Consider the following 24473-nt stretch of genomic DNA (forward strand, 5'->3'; position numbering starts at 1 on the left):
TTTTTTTTTTTTTTTTTGTCTCAGCCATTCTATCCCAAATCAACTTTTGGTCTTGGATCTCGGCGTATATGTGGAAGACATCACTGTCTTCCACAGCTAATACTAAGCTAATACTTAGGTGGTCAATCTGCTCTGTGTGGTCTTGGTCAGCATTAAAACTTGCTATACTTGTTTTGGCTCGAGTGATGTATATATTCACATTCGACCAAGAAATCTGTTTCTTTTAGAAAATGTTTGGTTTAGGCAACTTAACAGTTAGTTCTAGTCAGAAGAAACATGTTAAGATTTAAATATGATGTTAAATATAAATAATGTTGAGCTCTACTGTAGCTTATTGTACTTTGTCTTGATCTGCATCACATTGAAACAGAAAGTGATTTATTTTGTGTCACTGGTATATTCTGGATATTTTCTCAGTATGGGTGAAATGTGTAATATTCACATCTTCTCTCTCTTTGCATGCATCTCTTGTTCCAGATGTATATCCAAACTACCACCCTGACAATCTCCCTCAGCCTCTCTGCCTCCGTATCTCTGGGGATGCTCTACATGCCCAAGGCCTACATCATCCTCTTCCACCCGGAGCAGAACGTGCCCAAAAGGAAACGTAGCTTCAAGGTAAGCTGCTTTTAAAATGTACCAACCTGAACTTATGTTAACATAGAATTGGTGTCTCTGTAAATGATACACACATACAATCAAAGAGAAAAGCAAAAGAAATTGAGAAGTGTGAATCTTGCCCACATTCGCTTGTTTGGTTGACGAACACACACACATCCGGTGTTTCTTGGTGTTGTAGGGAAAGAGAAGACAGAGCTGCTGAAACGATATGAGGCTGCCTGGGATGATGGATTAGCTTCACTTTTCAAGCAGGTGTCGGGATTACATTTGTTGGTGCACAGAAGCCCAGACTGGGGATTTAGTCCAGTCAGTCACAGAGATGGACACGAGGCAGAAGAAAGGGAAATTACCAAATCGGTGCACATGTATTCTTATGCCTTTTGCCACAAACATCCAAGGTTTGCTGGTTTATAATATAATAAACCAGCAAAAAGATAAATGGTGTTTGTATTCTATAGCCCAGACAGTCATCTACAGAAACAACTTCTGCAAGTCTGTGAACATTAATTTATAGTTTTTATCACAGATTTTCAATTGGATTAAACCATCATAGTTAAAGTACCAACAGTTATTTGTAAAACGCTGGACAATTTAAGCAACTTTATTTATTTTTTTTACAGGCAATCGTCACAGCAGCCACCATGTCGGGAAAGCTGACCCAGAAGGGAGGAGACAGGCCAAACGGAGAAGTCAAGACCGAACTGTGTGAGAGCATGGAGACCAACAGTGAGTAAGAGAACACCAAACTTTTATAACTACACATTTAAAAAACTTTACAGATTAAAATAGAAACAGTCACTTCACACTTATCAGAGAGTAGTGTTTTTTAGTCCTTTGTTTCAGATGTTTCTCCAATCCAAATGAGTTTTCTCTAGAAAACAACATTTTGCCTATGTTGGTTTGCTTAGCCATAAAAGTTATTCTTTTTAGCTAATGTTAACTTATTTTCAAGGTTTGCAGTGTTTCTCAACCCTGGTCCTCACCGCCCCCCTGCTCTGCATGTTTTAGATGTGCCTCTATCCCAGAACAGCTGATTCAAATGATTGCAGGACAGGGGGGCGGTGAGGACCACGGTTGAGAAACGCTGCTCTAGAGGTCCTAAAAGCACATTGTGCCAACAGATTTTCTAACAGGGTCAGCAGACCCTGACTTTTTACAGGCAACAGTTGTAACAAATTTGATTTAGGATCTTAGTGCAAAGGCTGTTGAATATAAGACTGTTTTATTTTGTAACAAGGAAAATTATGTGTATGAATGTATAATAACATATTGGTTAGGCACCTGTGGTGCTGCACAGACTTTGACATTTAGCAGAGAATGCTTGAGGGGGACACGAGACGCTGCACTCGTCGAAGCCTCCACAACTCGGGTGATGTGCGAACGTGATGACATTGCTAATGATCTTAATACTTTAGTTTAATGTTTCTCCTTCTCTTGCAGCTTCGTCAACTAAGACGACATACGTCAGCTACAGCAATCACGCTATCTGACGGGACGGGTCTTCTAAGGAGCTGAGCAACAGAGGAGGAAGTGTGGATCGGGGAATAAACGGTGAATGCACAGAGCACCCAACGGAAATCAAGCATGAGACATTTTGTATTCGTTACCCATCAAAACCACAGGTGGGACATCAAACAGCCAGTCAGTGTGCCTGCTTTGCTGCTACTCTCAGCTCATTGGTCCTGCCATGAACTTACCTGTTTAAAGGAAAAAAAAAAATCCATCAAGTGACATACCACAAGTCAATGGACAGCAAAAAACACAAAAAAAAAATTATAAAAATGAATATCTTTAAGAAAGGTCTGAAGATGTGTAGAAATTATATAGAAAAGGGCAAAGGTGGGGCTGAAAACCAGATTTAACAAATTACATTTTAAGATATTTAAAAGAGAAATGTATGAGAAAATCTATGAGACTCAAAGTGTGTGTTGTTGTTCTCTACTTGTAAGTATTTTTGTGGTTGTGGCAATTTTTTCCATTCTCGTCTCACCGATGTCTTTGGATCGCCCTTGCATAATGAGATGAGTGTGTTTCCTCCTTCTGTCTTGGCGATCCGGGTTGTAGCCTTGGGTTGCGAACCTGTAAAATGCCATGGTTGAAGCATGCCTGTTTTTATACAAAAAGGAGATTTATTTATAATAAAGGAATGTTTTGCAAATGTGTAGATTTGTCGTCATGTTTTTGACAAGCACTGGATGATTAGTATAACTAACTTTACCTCACTCATACTGAGCAGCAGCAGAAAATTACTTTTTAACTGGAAGAAACATCCAACTTAACAAAAACATGAGTATGTTCTAAGAAAACTGGGTAACACTTTATTTGAAGGGGGTTGAATAAAGCGTCATTCTGTAAATTATGACACTTAATAAAGTTGACATGATTCAAAATGTCTGTTATGACAACTTGACATTAACCAAGAAATCATTATTGTTTAAACTTTACCTTTAATAACATAAAGTTACCTAATTTTTAAAGTGCAATCAGTAATGACTTCTTGGTTAATGTCAAGTTGTCATAATAAAGACATTTTGAATCATGTCAACTTTGTATTAAAAGTGTCATAATTTACCGAATGACGCTTTATGACAACAGTCATAAATATTCATGAAGGCTTATTCACCCCCCCTTCAAATAAAATGTTACCGAAAACTGTGGTGGTAGTTTGTAAAATATGGATCAACTGACTTAGTAAATACATTGACACGTTCAGTAGAATGTGTCAATGTTCATCCACAACAGGATGTTAAAACCAGAAGTCAGCAGTGTGTGTGTTAGTATGGAAAAGAAGCACAAGCTGTCACAGCCTCCTACCTGACCAGTATGGACGTCCTGGCTGGATTTCACTTGCTCGCCCTCCTTCAAACCTCAAAAGGGTCACCTGGCCTGCAATGAAATGAACAGAAGTAAAATGTACTGCTAGTTAACACAAATCAGATGCAGATACATCATAGTATCAATTGAATTATTGGTAATAACCAATAATTCAATTTCAGGTTTAGGTTTCATATTATGCACAGCATAATGAATGGATTTGTATTAGCTTACCAAATTAAACTCGCTATACACGTTTAAAAACTTGAGTTTTTAACTATTATTAACTGTTCAATGCATGACAACCATCATGGCGCCAAGCTCACTGGTAGTTGAAATCTAAAAACAGAATAAAAGTGGATGAAACAAGTTGAAACCAGTAGCAACTTTGTGTCCAATTCTCACTTTCACTAAACAATAGGGATAATGTCCTATCAAGGGACAAGGAGTGAAAAAGAAAAAGGTGAATCAAGCTGGTGGAGTGAGCATACAAGTAAAGCCACATGCTCAAACAAATATTCCTGCAATTAACACCAACAAAGAAAAAAATAGTAGTGTTTTGTTTTTTGGTTTTGCAGGAATTAAACGGATACTCGTGTTAAAGAGATTGCTCTCAAGTAACGCCCAGAGTTGACAATGGTAACCACGGGTTACCAAGGAGACTGACACTTCTCAAGAATTTCTCATGGCTTGAAAATCAAATCCAATGTAAAAGTAATCTTCCATTCAATTCTACCTAAAAGTGTTCCAACCAACTAACAATCCTGATGATGTTGAACATTAGGTATGTGATGAACAAGGTGGTAAAATGACACATGGTATAGGCTTAGTATAGAATGACATTGAAGTAAGATTGCACATAGCACATTAGTATATATGTATTATGTTGAAAAAGCAGCCAGTTAAGACATTGGCTGGGAGGACAACCCGGAGGACGCCAACAGCGACGAAGACGTATATTAATGACATATAGTACAATGTCAAAAGAAACAGTATAGTATGTCAAAAAGGAGAAACATACACATACTATAGTGTTACCTCAAAAATGTGGTAAAATGACACATGGGTTAAATAAGGCTTACATTGAAAATGAGGTACAATTTCTCAAGAGGTAAAATGACACCTCTTGATGTAGAAAATTAAGCATGACGTCTAAAGTGACACAGACATTGATAATAAGCCAAAAATAACACATAGTAAACTATGATACCAAAGGAGACGTAGTAAACTATGACGACAAAAATGAGAGAGTTTAATGTGGCGTCACAAATAAGTTCTCTGTCTATAACAATGCTGCACCTCACCTTGTGCCTTAACAATCTGCTTTTAATCTGTTAAACCTTATTAGAATCTCTTCACGCAACGTTCCCCTTTCCCTAAAAATGTTGTGGCTACATTAAGAATGCATGCTTTGGTGCAGAGAAGAGAGCCCAGGTGCGGTGTCTGTGACAGCCCATTAGGGGATTTTGTTTTCGTTGTTACAAGGTGTGGATGTCTCTGACTGGAGTAAAGCACAGAAGCAAGAATATATTTAAAGTATGTGTTGATGAAGAAAAAGCATCTCTTGAAAAAGCTAAACTTTTTGGGGGATTTGATCATGTAGAAATATTTCACACTGAAGACGGAGGCGCTCATCTCATCTAGATGCATCCATTTCTTCATACAACACAAGAGCTGCGGGCTTAAAAACATGGAAATTTATAAATGCATAAAAGCAATAAAAATATATTTCTGTTGTTGAGGTGCGATGTTCCTCAAAACATTTTTTTGTTGTTTTTGGAAAAAAATAAAAAATAAACTATCCATTTAAAATGACTGTCTAAGCTATTGGTATCTGCAGTGTGGATATGAGACCAATCTTTCAATGAGTGACCGGCCAACTATAATTACTTTAACAGAACTACATTTCTCAAAAAATGCTCCACCGTGGCTGAGATCATCCAAATCCACAAAGACTTAATCAAAATTCCTTAATGAAAAGCTCACTTAATCTGAAAAATGTGCGACCAAAAAACAAAACAAGAAGAAGGTTCAACAACAGAAAAACGTTCACAAACATTTCCCTGTCTTGCATTGGGGCTCAAGAGCAATAAATCTCAAAACAGGATTAGACCTTTGTCATGCAGCAGACGTCCTTATCGTGCTTTCTGTAGCTCCAGCAGTGGGCAGCAAATTTATTTTCCGTTTGACAAAAACAAAAAATAAGTTAACCTTTCAGAGAAATCTTTAACTGCCTTTAAATGAAAAAAAAAAATCTATACATATATAAAAACAAAAACTAGTGTCACCGTCATAATTTTAACTGTGGACTGTAAACGACTGACACGATTTTTATTTCCTACATAATTACTTTTTCTGGCTTTCTTCTAAAATGATTTCTATTGTTTTTATTTCTGCACTAAATAAATGTTTTCTTCCTCTTTTTTTAACAGTAATATACCAGTGTTGTTGCTTTTTGTTATAGGAAAACATAATTTATAGTGGACTAAACCAATTGGAGTGAAATGCAAAACACTTCACTGATTTTTTTTTTTGTAAGGTTTTCAAAATTTAAAGATGCAAAGAATTCTTACAAATATAACAATAAAAGGAATTCAGCCTTTGTTTTTGACATAGCTGTGAAATTCACATAGTATTTAAAGTTATCAAAGGCCAACTTTAAATAACACCTTTTCACTGATTCAGACTTTTTTTTTATTTTTATCCAAGCTCTGATTTATCATTTTGATTTGGTAGAAGGTAAAACTGTGATTTTTTTTTTTCTGGATTTATTCACTTTGACCTTATGTCAAGGATAATTTTCACATTTCAATGCGTCCTTTCCCACAAAGGCCTGTTTGTTCAATTGAGCCTGACAGTTGTGTAACTGTTACAAGTTTCTAGCATATTTTTCAGGTTGCGATTCTGAAAGGAAAAAAAAAAAAAAAAAAAAAAAAAAATTTGAAAAAAATGTTTGGGTTTGTGCTCGGCAATCAAGCAAAAGGCTCATAATCTGTGTGCATTCATCATTTTTCCAGATCTTTCCAGCCTTTGAATATTTTAATAACTGTCTCAGTTTTACCTGCAGTTTGTATTTACGGAATACTGATGGCACTACTGTCATTTACTTTGTTCTAATTATTATAACGTGATTTTCGATTAAGTTAAAGATTTGTTAAAAAATGCCACTCATTTTGTCATCATACATCATTACTGACCCAATACCTAAAAAAAGAGTGAATTTCTTTATTAATAATCAAAGTATGCTTACATATTAACTGTACTTACAGATTGTTTCATTAGTATCATCCAGGTAACCAACACTCTACGTTAGGAGGAGGAATGGACGTTAGATCTTCCATTCCTCAGCAGACAGGAATTTTTTTTGCTATGGTAAACCTCCACTACACACAAAGTGTGGATTTTAAGAAACCCCCCCCCCCCCTCCATTTCAGAGTTTAATATTTAGAGAAAGGAAGTCGTTTGTCTCATTGCACAATTGCAAATGCTAATTTTGTGCTTTGACTCAAGTTTGGCTCATCCAGAGTAGCCAACCATTTCAGCCAGCATATTTTGCCCTTTAAGCTTCTATTTGGCTGGGGCTCAAATTGTGCTTTTTTTTTTTTTTTTTTTGTGAACACTTTCTAAAGTTTTAGCATCAATCACATGCCCATCTGAAGCAGATGTCAGTAACCCCTCCTGATGAAATCCATAACGTGTCAAGCAAATGAAAGGCTGCATCATTTAGCACTTGTCTGTCATCAACACTTGGAAGTCAGAGTCATCTGGTATTTTCAGAAGGAAACCAGATGGTGCCAGACTGTCAACAGGATGGATTTTGTGCTCTCAATTAACACCATCAGATGAACATCAGTGTCAAAGCACAGGTGATAGAGTATAATCTTTAGAATGTGAGTTTATTATAGAGACGGTTCTGACAAGTGCAACATCTATCTTTTTTTAAAAAGCAATCAACTTGTACACATGCAGTTCCAGTCTGAAAATTACAGCCAGACAACACTGGCATCGATTTGCTACAGTTTCGCCAAATTCAACTTCATAATTTACATTTGCGCACAAAGAAATTGGTTCTCCAAAACCAAACTTTTACACTCAAATGTACAACATTTCAGAGATCAAACAATCAGCAAACGATCATGTTCTACTTATTAGTTGCAAACACTGATTTTGGTTCACAAAGATTAACAAAATTTGTAAAACCTAGTGTTCTGTGCTTTAAACAGCAGACAAATACCTCAGTTTCACATAAAATGTCATTTGAACATGTTGGATCGTCTATGTGAATTTTCTAACCAAAGCAGCATTTCTATTGAAGAAAAACCTGCATAGTCAGATTCACATATTGTACAGGCAGTTAGGATTGACTGGACCTTCGCATAGCAACTACTGCCCAACATTATATACTTCTAACCATCACTTTAACCATCACCTTGAAAATCCTGCAACCTTTTCAGATAAATCCATTTCCACATAACTCTACTCTGAACTAAGGGAGAACAAAAATATATTCTGCACATCTCAGCCATTATTACTTTCAAATTAAGGGAACCAACAGGTAGGTACTGGTGGTTTTAACGTCAAACATGCAGATTCTCTCCAGCACAGAAATAAAAAACCATAACGTTCAACAGAAACAGCAGGATGTTACAAAAGGATACATTTATGTACCAACTTTAATTGTATTCTATGCACAAAGGACTTGCATGACAGGCAGAAGTCTAAGTTGCTTCCTGCCACTACCTCCGTTTCTAAACATAGATTCCACTTGTGAGGAATCTCAGAGTAAAGAAAGGTCTTCTGTTTGCAAAATTATACCAAGGCCCACTTAAATCGATTGTGTTTATGTGAGTTGTTTTTCTGTGAATGGAGAGGTGATGTTACAGGAACACTCTGGATGCTGTTGCCATGGTATTCAGACATTTTCAACGAGCCCTGCACTATTTATGAACATTATTACTTTCCTAGAAATGACCGTTGTCACATTAAGACCACACACTTAAAACAAATTTATTTGGATCGAATTGGATAGATCACTATAAACTAGCGGATAACTGTAATATCCGCGGATAATTAAAATTGTCTAGTTCTTTTTTTCTTTTAAATACCTCATTTTTGAGGTATAAATACATTCCCGTTCTATATGCTGATACTAATATATTTGGCAATTTGTTGCAAATTAGGTTAAGCTCAGACTTGAACCGTCTCCATCCACAGAATGTTTTGATTTTTTTTTTTTTTTGCAAAATATTTTTTACCAAATATTTAGAATCAGTAATTAATGTGCTTCTGTTTAAAGAACAGAAACACTTAGTTTTGAAGAATCAAAACTCAAGTTTTGAAGAAATTTTATCAGAGTTTTAACTGCTAAAACTCTTAACCGCAAGAATGTTAAATTGCTACATTGTTATATTAAGTGAATAATGTTGATCTGACATTAAGAACTAAAAAGACTCAAAGTCTTGTAGCAAAGGACAAGCTATGCATCAGATGTAAAATTAGAAGATAGTGTGATAACTTCCACTGATTTTAGATCAGAGTGATCTGAGTGTTTACCCCAAACAGAGTTTTCTTTATTCACTTAAGCAAATGAGCTGAGACACTTTGTTTCAGCTCACCGAATTAAAGGCAAAAAAAAGCTATCCAAACAAACCTGATCCCTGTGTGAAACATGAAACGGTGGGAAACCTTCACAGGAGCAGAAGGTAATCATTCCAAGAGTGCATCAATAACTCATCCAGGAGGTCATAAAAGAACCCAGAACATCATCTAAAGCCCTGCAGGCCTCACTTAATGAGGGTAAAATCAATGTTCACGAAACAACTAGAAGAAAGAGATTGGGCAAAGACGGCATACATAGAACCAGTACTAACTAGAAAGATGGCCCATTTCAAACATTTCAGAAAACAGCCTCTCTAAAGTTGCATGTCAGTCTAAGGGTGCTTGCTACATTAAGCAGTAGACTATTTGCCCCAATTGCTCAAATCAGGAAATCTGCTCTCTGCCAGAAAAGTTTTGAGTTGTAACTTTATGCTAGAGAACCAGAACAAGGATCCAAGCAAACCAGTACGTTTGTGCAGGATGAATGCATTGGTACAGCACTGTAACTCTTTAAATCCAATGACACAAAAAGTTCTGCTTCAAATTATTGTTAAAGAAATAAGCTCATGTATTTGTTAATTGTTTACCACTCTAAACATCAAACTTTCTAATCTTTTCCTAAGCAAGCAAGTCGTCTTCTGACAAGAGGAACACTTTCTAGAACTGTGGTACAAGTAAACCAGGTGTGTGTTTTAGTTCAATTAGACTTTGAAAATGCTTTCTGCTTTCTAAATGCCAGAATGACGTGTTGAATCTTTTTTTGAGAGATTTTTGTGGTTTACTTCATTCAAATCAGACTTTTACATAATATTGCAAATGTTTTGGGTGCTTTTCCAATAGTTTGCTGGAGTTTTGGACTATTCCTCAAGACAGGCCTGATGCAACGGAGTCCGGTTTGTAGGACACCTTGTTTGGTGTTTGAACTCTTTTTCAGTTTAGAGGAAGATCATCAGAGTTTAGGTTTATATTCCTAACGTCACTTTGCAAATTTAGTGGTATGCTTAATTTGCAATATACGTTTTCCATCCAACTTTCTGCCTGATGTCTTAAGATATTGCTTAAATATTTTCACACAAGGTTCTTTCTTTAAGACCCTGTTTTCCTCAGGCACAGAAATCTTAGTCTAAACATCTAAACTTGAAGAAAATACAAAAAACGGTGACTATTCCTACCTGACATAACAGGAAAAATAATGTCTGAAGAGGTGTAAAAATATTTTGCAAATACCTTTTGGATTTAAGATATCATTCCCTTTATTTCCCTCCTGTTTGTCTTTGCTTTCTTGTGAAGAGAATTTGCATTAAGAAGAGAATTGCAAAGTTTTATATTTTGAACTCGGTGTCGTATTTAGCGTAGCAGTCTGGCTTGCGTGTGTATGTGCAAGTGGATGTGAGAAAAATATTTTAAAACTTTCAGCTTGCTGTAGCAAATGAAACTTTCTCCTTGCTTCAGACTGAATTGCAACAACAAATATATTTGCAGGTAAATTTACTCTTGAACACTGGCAACAAAAAAAATAAAAAAAAAATAGATATATATAATAAATTCAGAAACATCAGCACAGATTCCAAGCTGAACACATTTTTGTGGTTTCTTTTTTGATATCCTTATTTCTGTTCTGGTTTAGGATGCAGAAATTCACCTGTTGCTCTGCGGGGTTGCGGGCAGAGTTACTTTGACTTCCACCCTCCCTCCTAACTCCCCACCACCACCATTTGAATTAATCTGTGCACAGTTATTTTTCTCCCAGTCCTTTTCCATGCATTTGTTTGTGTCTACAGTCGAACCCCGGTGAGTAAACGGGACGCCTGGGAGAAATGGCAAACGACAAGAAATGTCTCAGCCGTCAATCAAGAGGCTCCCCATACTCTCACGCTGCCGAGGCAGAGGAGGAGTGAGAGAGAAATCTAAAACGCTTCCATCCTCTTAATGAGAAAAGGCCTCCACGTGGGAGTTGGGGGTGCTTAAGGAACGGAACAGTGATTTTGAGAAGGAAAACAAAGAAACAAAAACATGGTGGAGATGGGGGAAAAAAACCAACAAAAAAAACCCAGCTCGCATCTTGGTGTTCTAAGGATTCTCAGGCAGTGTGTGAAACCTCCCAGCCGAGACTTTATCGTAATTAGCTTTGTCAGATGGCCTGCGCCAGGGGAAGTTATTACCTTAAATAGACACACCAGTGATACGGATCCTGGTTCCTACAGATGTTTGGATGCCTGGTAAAGATACAGCTGGCTGACACCTGCGTCTGCGCTTTTCCAGCTCCGTGAGCCTGATTACTGATGCAGAGTTAAAATTGATTCATTGGGAGTTCAACAGGAAAACACACGCACACACACACACACACACAAAGCTAGATATAGGGCTTGTTCTTATGTTTGATTAAATGTGGGAAAAAATGACAGAAAAGTACAGAATAAGACAGAAGCTAGACTTAAAAGTAATTTTTGAGTCAAATTTCTGGTTAGTTTGATTAAATAGTTCGAAATCCAACTCTCTTTAAAACATAACCTGGGGCGAGTTTTATTTGAGGGTGATTCAGGACAAAAACCAAAACAAACCTCTTAAAACAAAAGGTTAATTAGTGCTTAATAACGCGTGTAGTGCAGTGCCCTTTAAACGGAGCAGCTGAAATAAGCGGCGCTGGTTTTTGGTGCAAGTTAAATTTTCAACTCAGTATTAGATGTCATATATATATGATCTCAGAAATGCTAAAAATGTGGCAGAATAACCCAGAGATACAAATCGCTAGATATTTAACAATAGTAGGAAACAATAAGATTATTTGTTTTTTGTTTGAAATATAGATTCAAATAAGCTTAACTGCAACAACCACCACAAAGATGCTTAAAGTAGTCTAGATTTTATAGAAATATTCTGGCATAGAAATGAGTCAACTGTATTAACAGATTTTGTTTATCGTCTTACTTTACAGCCTCACCATTTCTGCTCTTTTCCTCCCATTTACAGATCTTTGTTTTGAGCTAAATTCTATCTGGCATGAACCATGAAAGTTTACAACAAAAAAAAAAAATGTTTTTGTGCCTGAAGCAGATTTAAATTAGGGTAAAAAGAATTTTTTGGCATAGTTTGTCACAAAAAAAATTAGCAGAACTTTGTTTCTTTTGATGAAATAAAGATCCCAACAGTGTTTAACATGTCATTATTTTTCATATGTTGATGCAGGTACATGTGGAAATGAGACTCTGCAGCATGTACGCAAATGCAGGCCCATGCAAATTAAGCTGGTTAGAGATTTGCCACTCGTCCGATAAACCTAAATAGTTTACGTTCACCCTGCAAATGAATCAAGAACATGTACCTGAGTTGAAGCCTGTGCCGCTTTTTGTTTTCCAGATTGTTTTTGGCAGTACGGCAGCGTTGTGATTAACTGCACAGTTGCTCCAACACCTGCGCCAATCAAATCCATCTCGGCTCACGATTGATATAAAGGGGTTCCTGTCGCTGAGGCGTGGTGATTGGCTTGTCATAATTGATCCAATAGGAGCTGAGGTCTTGTTCATGCCATCGAATGGTCCAACGCTTTTGATAGCTTAATTCATTAGGATAGCAAAACACTTTTGGGGTGAGGCTATAAAACGATGACGAATAAGATACAGTGCTCAGGTTGTTTTAACTGTGTGGCGCCCAGTTTAATTTTAAACTCCTGTTTTATTTGGGTGCGACTCCTTTATGATAATAAATGTGTGCAACAAGCAAGTCCCAACAGTGGCTGTAATATGCGATTAATAATGCATTTTTAGTTCAACTGTTGTGAGAACATTTTTGGTCTCCATGTGCTCAAAGGACAAACGACTCAGTCGTTTTGCACTGCAATTAGCATTGCTATCACAAGAAGATTAAAACTCCCTCCTCCTTGCCTACACTACACTAGAATTAAGATACTCATTTGATGCAGTGTAATCCAGTGTGCTTTTATGTCGCAAAGTAAGGTTTGTAAAGTAAACCTTTACAAACCTTTGCGAATAAATCAAGGTGATTTATTAGCAGAAAGCTTTAAAGTCTGCAAAGTTACGTCGCTGCCAAATGTTTAGCTCCCGTTCTATAATTTGCTTCTAAAAAGATCAGCCTTCAGTATGTATCAGACCACTTAGCCGTAAAACTCTGCCCACCAAGAGGTAAAATCCCCTATAAATTCTAGCAAGTGATTAATTTGACTAATAAAGCAGGAGATAACACTTACAAACCCTTGCCCTTCTCTTTTGGTATCATAACAGGACATCTGTCGCTGAAGGCCCAGATTATATATACACAGCGTTAAGGTCACATGTTGACAAGATTTTAGGGTACAAGGGTGATAAGTCTGTGGCTAACACCTCCGAAAGCAGCTGCTGTGCTGACTTGTGCTGTTAATAGCCGCTGTGTTGCTCTGCCTGCATAGTGTTAGCATCTGGCATATGGCTCGCTAGAAGATAGCTGCCCTTAATCTTGTAAAAGGGAGGCAGAGGGAAGGGGATCGCATTTATTTTCAGAGAGAAGAAGGAACTGCTGCGTAGAAGAGGATAACTTGACAGAGGATAAATGGCGGAGTAAGGACGGATGAGAGATTACAAACTGACGGTATCTCGGGCTTGAAAGATTCATACAAAGTCACGCATCTGTGATTTGGTTTCCTTATGTTTTTCACACTCTACATGTGGCTTCACGCTCCCTGGAAGGACTTGCAAATGGGGTGATGGCGGAGCAGAGAGGGATAAAAACACCCCTCCTGGGTTTCAGCTTGCTACATTGGTAGCCCACTTTGTCTCTGATTGCAGCTTGGTGCATGCGGTTAACATCTGTGGTAGCATGTGGCTGTATAAATATTAACCAGCACACTAAGCTGTGCGGAGGGAGCTGAGGAGGTGGAGGAAGAGGAGGAGCGGGTGTCTGAACAGGCCCATTGTGTGTGTTTCTAGTTCCTACAACTTCTGCACAAATATGCTAAATTGTTCAGTTTATTTGTCCCTTTAATGCAATACTACCAACTCTAGACTCTTAGCAAAAAGCACTTTTCTAAGATATTGTTTTATATTGTTGCGTAATTATGACTATGGTGAAATGTCTGACTCACAGGTTACTTGTGCACTGGTCATTAAAATACATAAATAAATTATTACATAAATTAAGAGGAAGATGTGTGCTACTTTCTAATTCGTTGTACAACACTCGCATGAAATCTCCAAAAACAAAACAATCCTACAAAAACCTGGCCGTCCAGCTAAACTCACAAAATAAATAAGATGAGCACTGGATAGAGAAGCGGCAAAGAAATCCATGCTAACCGATCTGCAACTCGGATGGGAGAATGGTTATAAAGTGAACACATCTGGATTAGATAGCAAGAAGAAAGGACGCTCATGGCTTAATTATTGTTTAGATCAGAAAGAATCGGGAAACTGGTCAGAGTTGATGGGAAAATAGGCAAAGCAGGGTTTCCCCCAGTGTATTATAAGCCTGGCGGCCCGCCATGCTTTGCTGGCCCCGCCGCCAGGCTAAGCGTCGCTTGTTTACGTTTCTAGGAAAATAATTTTTTTTTTAAAGCCGGGCTGCAAGCGGGGGCTGCAAATGCTAAGGCTGCTTTTGCAGATTTATTCCTAAAGGGTTTATAATAGATAGGTTTATAGTTTATGCATTTAAAGCCGACAGCGCGCGAACTAATCATTCAGTTGGCGCCTCTGCACATTGCCTCGCGCGCCGCCGCCGCTGCTTTACTTCAGCGGGATCGCGCGCGCCTCCTTTCACTCAAACTGGACACAGGCTGACCTGTATGGATATTTACATAAACCTACTGTGAGGAATTATGGTCCATTGGAGAACTCTAGCTAAGAGTTTAAAACCCGCTGCGTTAGCTCTGGTTGCGCAGCTCAATGTGAACCGCAGGAATAACTTGTAGCGAATTCAGAGGCGCGTTGTGGAGCGGTGAGAATGATTTATCTTTGTGAACGAACAATTATATGCGGCGTTTCAATCTCAACACGCTGCCCAGCGTGTGGCTCTGTGTCTGTCTTCCCTGTAAAGTTTATGTCTGTGGTCCTGGTTGGCCGGAGCGTTTGTGGATAACGAGCAGCGCGAACCTGATCATGCAGGTTCAACTTGCTGTGGAGCTTTAACGCTCTCCTCGGAGTCACGCATCACGCTGATTTTATATTATTTTATTATTATTTTTACGGTTACACGATGCATCAAACCATATCAAATGCGTCGTCTACTTAAACTCGTCCCATAAACTCGACCAACCAGAATAGTTTCTGTGACGATTAAAAACTCAACAGACACGAAATGGAAGAACTACTAAAGCCACATTAGCAGCATTGAATTAAATCTCCCGTTTGTTGCGCATCTCTGCGTAGTGCAGTAAATTACCTCATCATGCAGGGCTGGTCCAAGGCTGTATGAGGCCTTGAGCAGAATTTGATGTAGGGGCCCCTTTTGTTGCTAAAAATATCAGCACCTCTAACAGCTTCTGTGTTAGACTTAGTGAAATATGGGAGAAGGGAGTAGTTTAATTGGCCTGCCTAAAATGCAATATCTTATAATCGCAGTTTACTAATTTGTATTTGTAAATTCAAAGATTAAACTCACAGCATTAGATTGTTGCTATGGTAAAACAATCTAACTATGAATATTGTTCTTTGAAGTTTTACAAAGTAAACTTGCCAGCTCCTTAAAATCTTGTATTTAAATGTTAAACAATTTAAAATCATTTATCTATGCCTAAACAATTGAATAAAATTTAACAGCATTGATAATCTCAATAAACAAATGTTACATTTGTATATCTGTGGTCTGTTTTAAAATATTTGTGTTTATGGGGCCCCTGAAGCTCTTGGGGGCCTGATGGAGCCGCTGACTTAATTTGGATTAAACAGAAGTGCAAATTTGTTGTTTTAATACTAGTTGTGGGTTTAAATAGCATTTCACTGGAGATCTTTTCCCGTAATGCTTTTACATTTTCTGTCAACTTAATATATTTTAATACAAAAACATGGTAGACCGGCGGTGGGCAAACTCGACGCCCCGACCACCGGGCTTAGCAAGTTTTCTGGGAGAAACCCTGCAAAGCCAGATATTGGGCAATCCTGGAAGAAAAGATGCCCTGAACCGGGAAAGACTTCAGACCTTTCAGGAGGAAGACAAATGTCAACACACAACTCAATCATTTAGATAGAACCATATTCAAGTTGAAATATGCTCCCCCTCCCCCCAAAAAAAGGCTAGATTTAAATCCAACTGAGAATCTGTGACAACTTTAAAAGTGCTGCTCTCCATCTATTCTGACTGAGCCTTGATGTATGATGCAATAAACAATTGACACATTTTCTTTCTCCAAATGGGGAAAGCTGGCACAGACATACTGCAGAAGACTTGCAGCTGTAATTTCAAGCAAAAGGTGGCTCTACAAGCTTTGCCCATCTGGTGAGAGAGAAATTACCAATTGACTCAGGGGAACTAAAAACAAACGCATTTATTTATCAGAAAAAAGAATTAAAAAAAAGCTTGAAAACAGTGTATGCATCTTTATCCATGTAATTATTCACCACAGTCAGTTGGTCCATCGCAAGAAATCCTTATGCAAGCTGACGTTTACAGTTTACATAAGAAAATGTATAAAAGGTTCAAGTACTGTGATTACCGCAAGGCATTTTTAATTACCGTGTTCTAATTGTACGTCTCCGCCTCACTGATTACATGCCACAGTAAGTTGTACATGTTGTCCACCTGACTACCACCACTGAGCTTAGGTGTGGCAAACACCCAAAGGTGTCTGCTACACCAACTGGAATGACTCACCTCTGCTAATAGACGCTTTAAAAATAGTGTACTTTAGCAAAACGAAACACTAACTGCGTTAGGGTGCAGAAGGACGTGACGTAAAGTACAGAAAATATCCATAAAAAATGGGTTAGAGAAAAAAAAAAATGTTACGAGAACAAAGTTTCAGGAACAAAAAGCAAATCTTCAAAAAAAATAAATAAAAAATACATGACTGATTTCTTTCCAGCTCATTTGTTCGGTCCAGCTGCGAGAAAGACATTTCTGCTTCCATGTGCTTGACAATAGAAAATAATTTTAAATCACCCGTATGTCTCCCCGATGATAAACGTAATTGCTTTTCAGACTCCACTTTTCCAGTGAGTTGCTCGACGGTGGAAATTGAGCCGATGCACAAGCTCGTCCTCCATCACGCATGCATGTTCCTGCCACGGGTTTGTCGCTTTCGCTTGTTGCGCGGTACATTAGTTGACTTTGTTGCAGTTTCTGATGCCGACCTTAATCTTAAAGGATGAATAGGCAAAGTTGAGGAGAAAGACTCAACCAAATAAAGTAAACTAGTTTTCTAATTACTACATTTTTATGCTTTATACATTTGTATCTTTATTCCAAATTTCTGTGCATCCAAAATTAGGAAAATTTAACATTGAAATTGGCTAATAATACTACAAAAGTGACAACTTCATGGGCAAAGCAAAAACATTAGAGAGCCCTCTCAGTCTCTCTGTAACCTTTTTGAATCATACCACAACAGTGGTCCTATACATATTTCTGTATAAAATACTGAAGACTGTGCAGTGATTTAACCAAATTTCCATTTAAAATTTATTTTCTGTTCATTTAAAAGAGGAAGGAAGTCTGATTTCAGGTTTAGAGGAATGGGTTAAAGTCACACTCCCAAGACAAAATCGAAAGTAGGGGCAGTAGGGTGTCCCAGTGGCTCACATGGGAAACAGGACAGAATGAAAAGCTTGAATTTAACTCGTTAGTTTATCATCACAAGCAATAACGTGATTTGAATAGGTTGCTTTCAGTGGCAGTAGATCACGAAAATTAGAAGTAGAAAAACATAAAATTAAAACCACTTTAAATATTAATGAATTTGGGGGGGAAATTCATGTTTTTAGTTTAATTTAAAAGGACAGCATTCAAAATACACATTACATTAAGTGCAACTGCTCTGACTTTTACTGTGTCAGGGTTGAATGAATGGATTTGTTAAATTTAATCACTGGTGACATGTTTGCGCCGCGTGTTTCTCCTCATGTTTTGGTGGTTTTCCTCTTTGAGAGATGAAGGAAATTCTGCAGTGACTGCGGCTTAAAGTGCTTTACCTGTTGTGCATCGTACTGCAGGTCAATAGGTTCAAGTCAGACATCAGCAGGTGCTTGACCCGCATTGCAGGCGAATAGAGAAGAAACATCATGCTCGTTGAACTGTAGCCTTGAAGACTAACCATGCTGCTTTTGGGCCAGGAAACAGCTACTAAAGAGATTATTAGCTCAAGAGGAAGTCAACCCATCTCATGACAACCTGCCCTAGGTTTTACTGGTTTGAACTTTTTGTCAGTAAATGCTAGATGCGAGTGATGAAGGTATTAAAGGATTCAGAGGGAAATTTTATGAAAACCTTTTAGTTCACAAACCTTGCTGATGTATTTTTATTGCTGGACTTTTTTTTCCCCATTAGTTCTCAGAATGTAACTGGAGATTTTTTTTAAAAAGGAGATCTAGTTATGTTTTTAATTCATAAACTCCAGCGTCAGACCTCTAACACAGATTTCTCATGGAATAGCAGCATATGTCAAAATCCAATGGGACAGGACAATGGGGGGAAAAATAAATATATTTGCAAACTTCTCAGTGAGCTTTACTCTGGAGGTAAAAGATAAAAAGTAGAATTTTGTATCCATACTTTTTGGCAGAGACTCTAAATAAAGAACAGATGCAATGAAAAGAAAACAAAATAAAACAACAAAAAAAAACAGGAAAACAGGAAAATTTCCAAAAACAAACAAAAATAAAGTAAAAGACACAATTTTACAAATCACCCATTTCTTTGCTCTCTCGGTTCTCCAAGATTGTAAAGAAATATTTAGTTGATTATAAAAATAAAGCCGACTGCAAATTTCTTGTGTTAATAAAATACAATAAAACCAATAAAAAACACTGGTTTTTTATTACTGCAGAGCATTATCGCAAGTTGTGGAGGTCACAATTGTCTCCACTGTCTGTGCTGGCAAGCTAAATCTGATGGCAATGAGTGAGCGTTGACGCAAGCCTAGGTCAGCAGGTTTTGTGGTTGAGCGTCGGTTTTTGCCATCGACATGCTTGTTGCTCTGAAGTACCGTCAGAACAGATAAATTACCTTCAATTTTGTTCTTCTCCCCTCACAGTCAATGATACTTTGAATAGCGCAGATAACTGAGCACTGAATCTTGGAAACGCTCAGCTTACGTTTCATTTAACTCTAAATTGGATAACATCGATGACGAATTAAACAAAAAGCAGAAATGGCCATTTTCAATAAAATTTTGATAAAAGAACAAACAAAATACTCCAGAGCAAACCCAGGAGTAAATCACCAGCTGAAGCTGTGTGTCTGGCCTGGGAGCCAACCATCATCGATCACATGATTTATGGGAGAAGAATAAAGGCCTCTAATTCAGGGCCCATTTTTAATTGCTCTTTATGCTCTGCTCACCACTCCAAGCTTCAGTTCAAGTGTCTCATCATTACTTATGCCCAGCCTGCATTTGAGAACCATCAGCTGTCCTTCACCTTCTGATTCACAAGAAACTAATTTCATCTCTCGGGTCCCCTACACTTAGCAACAACCATGATTCACAGGGGAGTAGTCGTTGGGTGTAAAGCCCTCATAGGAGAGCATAAATATTATTGCATATATATTAAGCTGAAAAAATAATTATAATTGGAAATTGGCTTAGAACAGTAGAATGCTATGCTAGTAGGTCAACATGCTAGTGATAATCTACACACTAAAAGTGGCATTTAAGCCAACATTGGCGTCTTAGCTAATTTTTATTTAAAAGCTAAGCTTTACATAGTAATGAAAATTAGTTCTACATGCTACTGATAACATGTAGAGTTTAGCATTCTACCTAAAATAAGCATTTCAGCATTTTTTTTTAATTCATTAGCTATGTTTACCATACTGAATGAACTAAGTCAATGTAAGTCAACATGCTGATACTCCACATGCATTTAAGCTAGCCTTATCATTTTGGCTAATTTTAGTTTATACACTAATATTTGCTTAGATTAAGCAATGTGTTAATGATAACACACATCCTACGAGTAGTGTCAAAATGCTAGTTGCTCCACATGCCAGTGATAGTCCTCATGCTAACATTAGCTTTACAGCTATTTTAGCTCAGTTTTGATGTGATAGCTATGTTTAGCATATTAAATGAATTACACACATGCTTGTCAACATGCTTGTGATAATACAGATGCTAAGCACTACATTTTTGTTTAACCTTAGGATTGTTGCTAACTTTTGGCATCAGTACCCATGCACGCTTTGGCAGGCAACTTTTACATTTCTTCAGAAATTTTCTAGTCTTTCATTTACAAGCAACAAAAACAGTTGAAATGTCTATACAGATCAGTCTATATAGACTATATATAGATGATGAGTCCATCACACTCATCATACATCATTTTATTGTTAAATAAAATGTATTTACACAATACAGCCTTGGTTATCTAGTAGCTGCTTTAAAGCCAGCTATGAAGTTATTAAAAAGTTATTGTTACATCTTCGCAATTCAAAAAATTTTTTTACAGCTAGTCTTCTGGTCAAATCTCAGTGAAGGTCAACGTTTTTATTCCTCTTTAGATCTGAGATACTAACATGACAACAGTGAAAGAAATGTTGTCCATCTCAGATGTTTTTGCCATATTCACCTTAACTTGGGACTTGCACATTTTCATGCTGATGAGGCCCGCCATTTCATTTGCACCTCAAACCATTTAAATATCCTTAAACGCACCCAGAAGGTCAGACAATGGATTAAAAAAAAAAGGTAAGAAAATACCCAAAGCAATCGAGCCGTCAGATGATCTACACCTCAGAATGCCTTGAACCTATCAATGTAATGGTGTTTGATTCTGAAAAATGGATGCCCCCAAACAATTGTCCATTGTGGAGCCACACTTTTATACACATAAACCCGTTCCTCTGCCCTTACCCCATCAAGGCATTTCATCTAATGGTTGAAATGGTGCTTCTCTGCTCCCCTTTTCAGGAAAGCCATTCAGAAAGTGCCAAAAGGAATCTTGCTGCAGTCCCGGTGATTGGTCATGTCATGCCATGCCTGCTGGGTGTGTCACAGAGTTAGCTGTCGAGGGTGTGAGTGTGCGCACAGCAGAATACAGAGCGATTGTTTATGCTGCGGCGGTGAGAGGAGGGATTTCATCAGCTCCAGGAAAATTCTGCATGTTAGAATAATTCAGTTTATGTTCCACAAAAATGGAGATTCAATGATAGCATGAAAGCAAAAAAAAAAAAAAAAGAACAGTCTGAATGTGTAGCTGGATATATGAAGACTTTATACAGTGAAATTTATGCAAACTATCCCCACTGTTACACACAATGTGTGCATAGTTAACTTGACATACTGTGAGTCCTTATAATTTTCTCGGATCAGTCCAGTTGCTTGGTAACCAGAGGTCAAGAAATAATGTAGCACATATCCCACTGTGAAACAACAAATTCATGCTTCAACATTTTCATCTTCTACCAAAGGAATTTACTTTACTTTTACCACCCAACCCTTCTGTTTCAGAACAACAGCACCAAGAAAAGATCTGTAAAAAGCTTTCAGATTAATAGCACTGTGCTATTCCACAGTCTCAAACAAAAAAAAGTGTTGAAAATGAGTTGGATCTCATTTGATCCAACTGCATTTATTCGTGCAACCTTTTTGTCTCAACAGAACAGTACTCCTCTGCTGTAACTCAGGAAGATGGATCTAGGAACTCTCCTTTACTACCTCTTCAGAACAGCTTCCTGAGTTAAATCTTTGGTTCATCGCTTAATTTCCATTGAACTATGAGGAGGCAATCTGACCACTTAAAATAAGATGAGTTAGAACAAGGTCACGTTAAAAGAAAATGCAGAATATTCAACTTGTAGTAGAGTTTCACAACCTTGATCTAGATCAAGGGTCTCCAATCCTTCCATCCTGGGAAAAAAAACAAAAAAAAACTCTTGCACTAAAGAGGTAATTCAATTGTCTGATTCAGTTTTGATGGAGCACAGATGCAACTAAAAGTTGCATGTAGTTGTGATCTCAGGGTTTTGCAATGATTTCTGCTGGGAGACGGGAATATTCCAACTCCTATTGCATACTACTATCTGCTTGCAAATTGCACAGCAAGAATTTTTCTTGTGCTTGCCTCAAATGCTTCAAAAATGTTTACTTTTCTGTTTTATGATGTTAACTGAAGTTCTGTTCTGCTTTAAACATCTAATTTTGCTTTAAACATCTAATTTTGTTGTATTAATGCATTACCGAAGTCTAATCAATGAAAAGATATTCATAAAAGACTTTATCATGTCTTCAAGCTGCTCAGACATGAGCTTCATTAGTCAAAGTCACATGGTGTCAAAATGAAAGATGACATCAATAAATTACTACCTAATTATTTGGCGATATTAACACGACGGCCATAAACAAACTTTATCCGAGGTGAACTACGGCGTGATGCCTTGTGAAATCTAATCTGTGTAAAACCTGGAAGCACTTTTCATTCTGGAGTAGCTTCCTCAGGCTATTCCTGTAGACTCCACTTTCGCATGTCAACACATCTGTCATTAAAGCACATCTTTGCACTTGTTTTGCTTAGAGGAAGCCTTAATCAAGGCAACATCTCACTGTGCTCATATTAGGGAACTGTGAAACATTTGGGAAACATGCAAATGTGTCAAACAGAGAATCTCTCCCTGTTACCAACTCGGTTAAACGAAAACTATCTCCCTAAAAATATTGTTTTTCTCTGATTAACATAACCTAAATATCTAAATATCTATCTTCATAGGCCTCAGTTAAACAGACAGGATAGAGTCGATACATTTGAAAATACTGGAGCAATTGACTATCTATCAAACTTCCTTAGTTTGGCAGATAAGATTGTAGATCATAAGATCCATAAACCTGTCAAAACTTTTTTCTTTTTCTAAACTTTTCTTAAGGTGACATGCAGTGACATTCAAAGAATTAGAATATAGGTTCCAGTGAGTCTCATTTGTCACATTAAAAACACATTGTGAAAGTGACATTTAAAAAGATTTAAAAATATTTCTCACAAAGGCCACACTTTTGTATCGGTATTATTCTAATCAGAATGAAAAGACTTGAAATCAGACTGTGTGGGACTGATTAAACAGGTTTCACTCAATGACTTTTTAAAATATTACTACATCAGGACACATCCCCATTTCTGTTTAATAAACTTGCAAGAGCAAAGAAACATGAAAACACTGACAAATTAAAGACTGTGTAGTACGGCATAGTTGCATATTGCATAGCTGACCAGTCCAGATGTTGCGGTTTTGCTAAAACACTGGAAAAACTTTCTGAAAATTAGATCCCGAAACAATTTGAAGTCAAAGCTAACACATTATTATTATTATTATTATTATTATTATAACACCCAATCATGTAATCCTGGGAAATAAGCTCCATCTCAACCTGGACTTGCTGCAGTTTTTCCCACACATAAGCTTGAAATTTGGATCAGATGCTGTTAGATGTCACTATTGAACATCCTCCACAGCATGACTGCATTTGAAATGCTAAGTAGCGACTGGTGGTTGTTCGTCCTTATTGTTGCTCCTCTGCGTCTCTTCCATTTGTTTGTTCATAAACTGCCTGCGTGCCACTCTTTACATCCAGGTTCCACCAACACACACACACACACACACTCAGATACATGCTCCTGCTGCCCTCACTAATCAATAATGGATAGAGCCACACAGTGATAGGAATCCTTCTCTCGACCAACTCAGATGTGGTGTGAGAGGGCAACATCTATCAGGACTGTTAGACCGCTGACTCCTGCTGCTTCTGCAGCGTGATTAGGAGGGCCGAGTGTGTGGCTGCGTGTGCGAATTTGTGAAAAGGGCAGAAAGAGCGATTCGATAGCACAGTGTCAGACTGGGAGCTTTACATTTCTATTCATAACCCGCCTGGGAGACACCATTCACACAATGTGCTGCTCCGCACCATCACGGCACTACAGAAATCAGAGTAAATGCTACAGTGATTATGGTGAGAGAGATCATTATGCTTATCGCACAGCAGGTGGTGAGGCACGACTAAGGCCTGAGCTAATCCGCCCGGCACTAACTCTGCACAGAGGGAGGAGCAGAACGGAGTCGGTTACTCCACCTTTTAATTACCGAGTCCACTTCACTTAGCGTTCAGTTTAAGACCAGAGGCCAAGGTCAAGATCAGCGTAGAAATAATGGAAAAAGTATTTGTACAGCCAGACTTTATTCCTTATCCTATTTAAAGTTATTCATCCATCTGTTTATTACATATCTATCAGTTTACTCTGTGCATCAGTTTATCCACCCATCCAACTATCCATCTTTGCATCTATCAAATCCATTTTTCACACCAAATGACATTATAA

At 37.7% G+C, this 24473-nt stretch overlaps 2 protein-coding genes across 3 annotated transcripts in view; one reads left to right on the forward strand and one right to left on the reverse strand.

Annotated features, from left to right (window-relative positions):
• Window positions 1-373: 373 nt before the first annotated feature.
• Window positions 374-2781, forward strand: LOC106964720 (metabotropic glutamate receptor 8-like). 2 transcript variants are annotated; one of them, XM_015060391.1, is made up of 3 exons: window positions 374-618; window positions 1242-1351; window positions 2062-2781. In XM_015060391.1, the coding sequence occupies exons 1-3, from the start codon at window positions 460-462 to the stop codon at window positions 2072-2074; spliced, it is 282 nt and encodes a 93-aa protein (XP_014915877.1). In that variant the 5' UTR covers window positions 374-459; the 3' UTR covers window positions 2075-2781. The 2 variants fall into 2 exon arrangements, with proteins under 2 accessions (XP_014915877.1, XP_014915876.1); XM_015060390.1 differs by having other exon boundaries at window positions 375-618; window positions 1242-1347; window positions 2062-2777.
• LOC106964719 (uncharacterized) overlaps window positions 1787-24473 on the reverse strand; it is a 28779-nt gene continuing 6092 nt past the window's right edge. Inside the window, exons 6-8 of the mRNA XM_015060389.1 lie at window positions 3436-3507; window positions 2612-2727; window positions 1787-2318 (exon numbers count right to left, since the gene is read on the reverse strand). Of these exons, the coding sequence (XP_014915875.1) occupies window positions 2295-2318; window positions 2612-2727; window positions 3436-3507 (212 nt within the window). The 3' untranslated portion in view covers window positions 1787-2294. The remainder of the gene's footprint in view (window positions 2319-2611; window positions 2728-3435; window positions 3508-24473) is intronic.

This window comes from Poecilia latipinna, unplaced genomic scaffold (assembly GCF_001443285.1).
Source record: "Poecilia latipinna isolate Pla-1442-1.1 unplaced genomic scaffold, P_latipinna-1.0 Scaffold1708, whole genome shotgun sequence".
Lineage (NCBI taxonomy): Eukaryota > Metazoa > Chordata > Actinopteri > Cyprinodontiformes > Poeciliidae > Poecilia > Poecilia latipinna.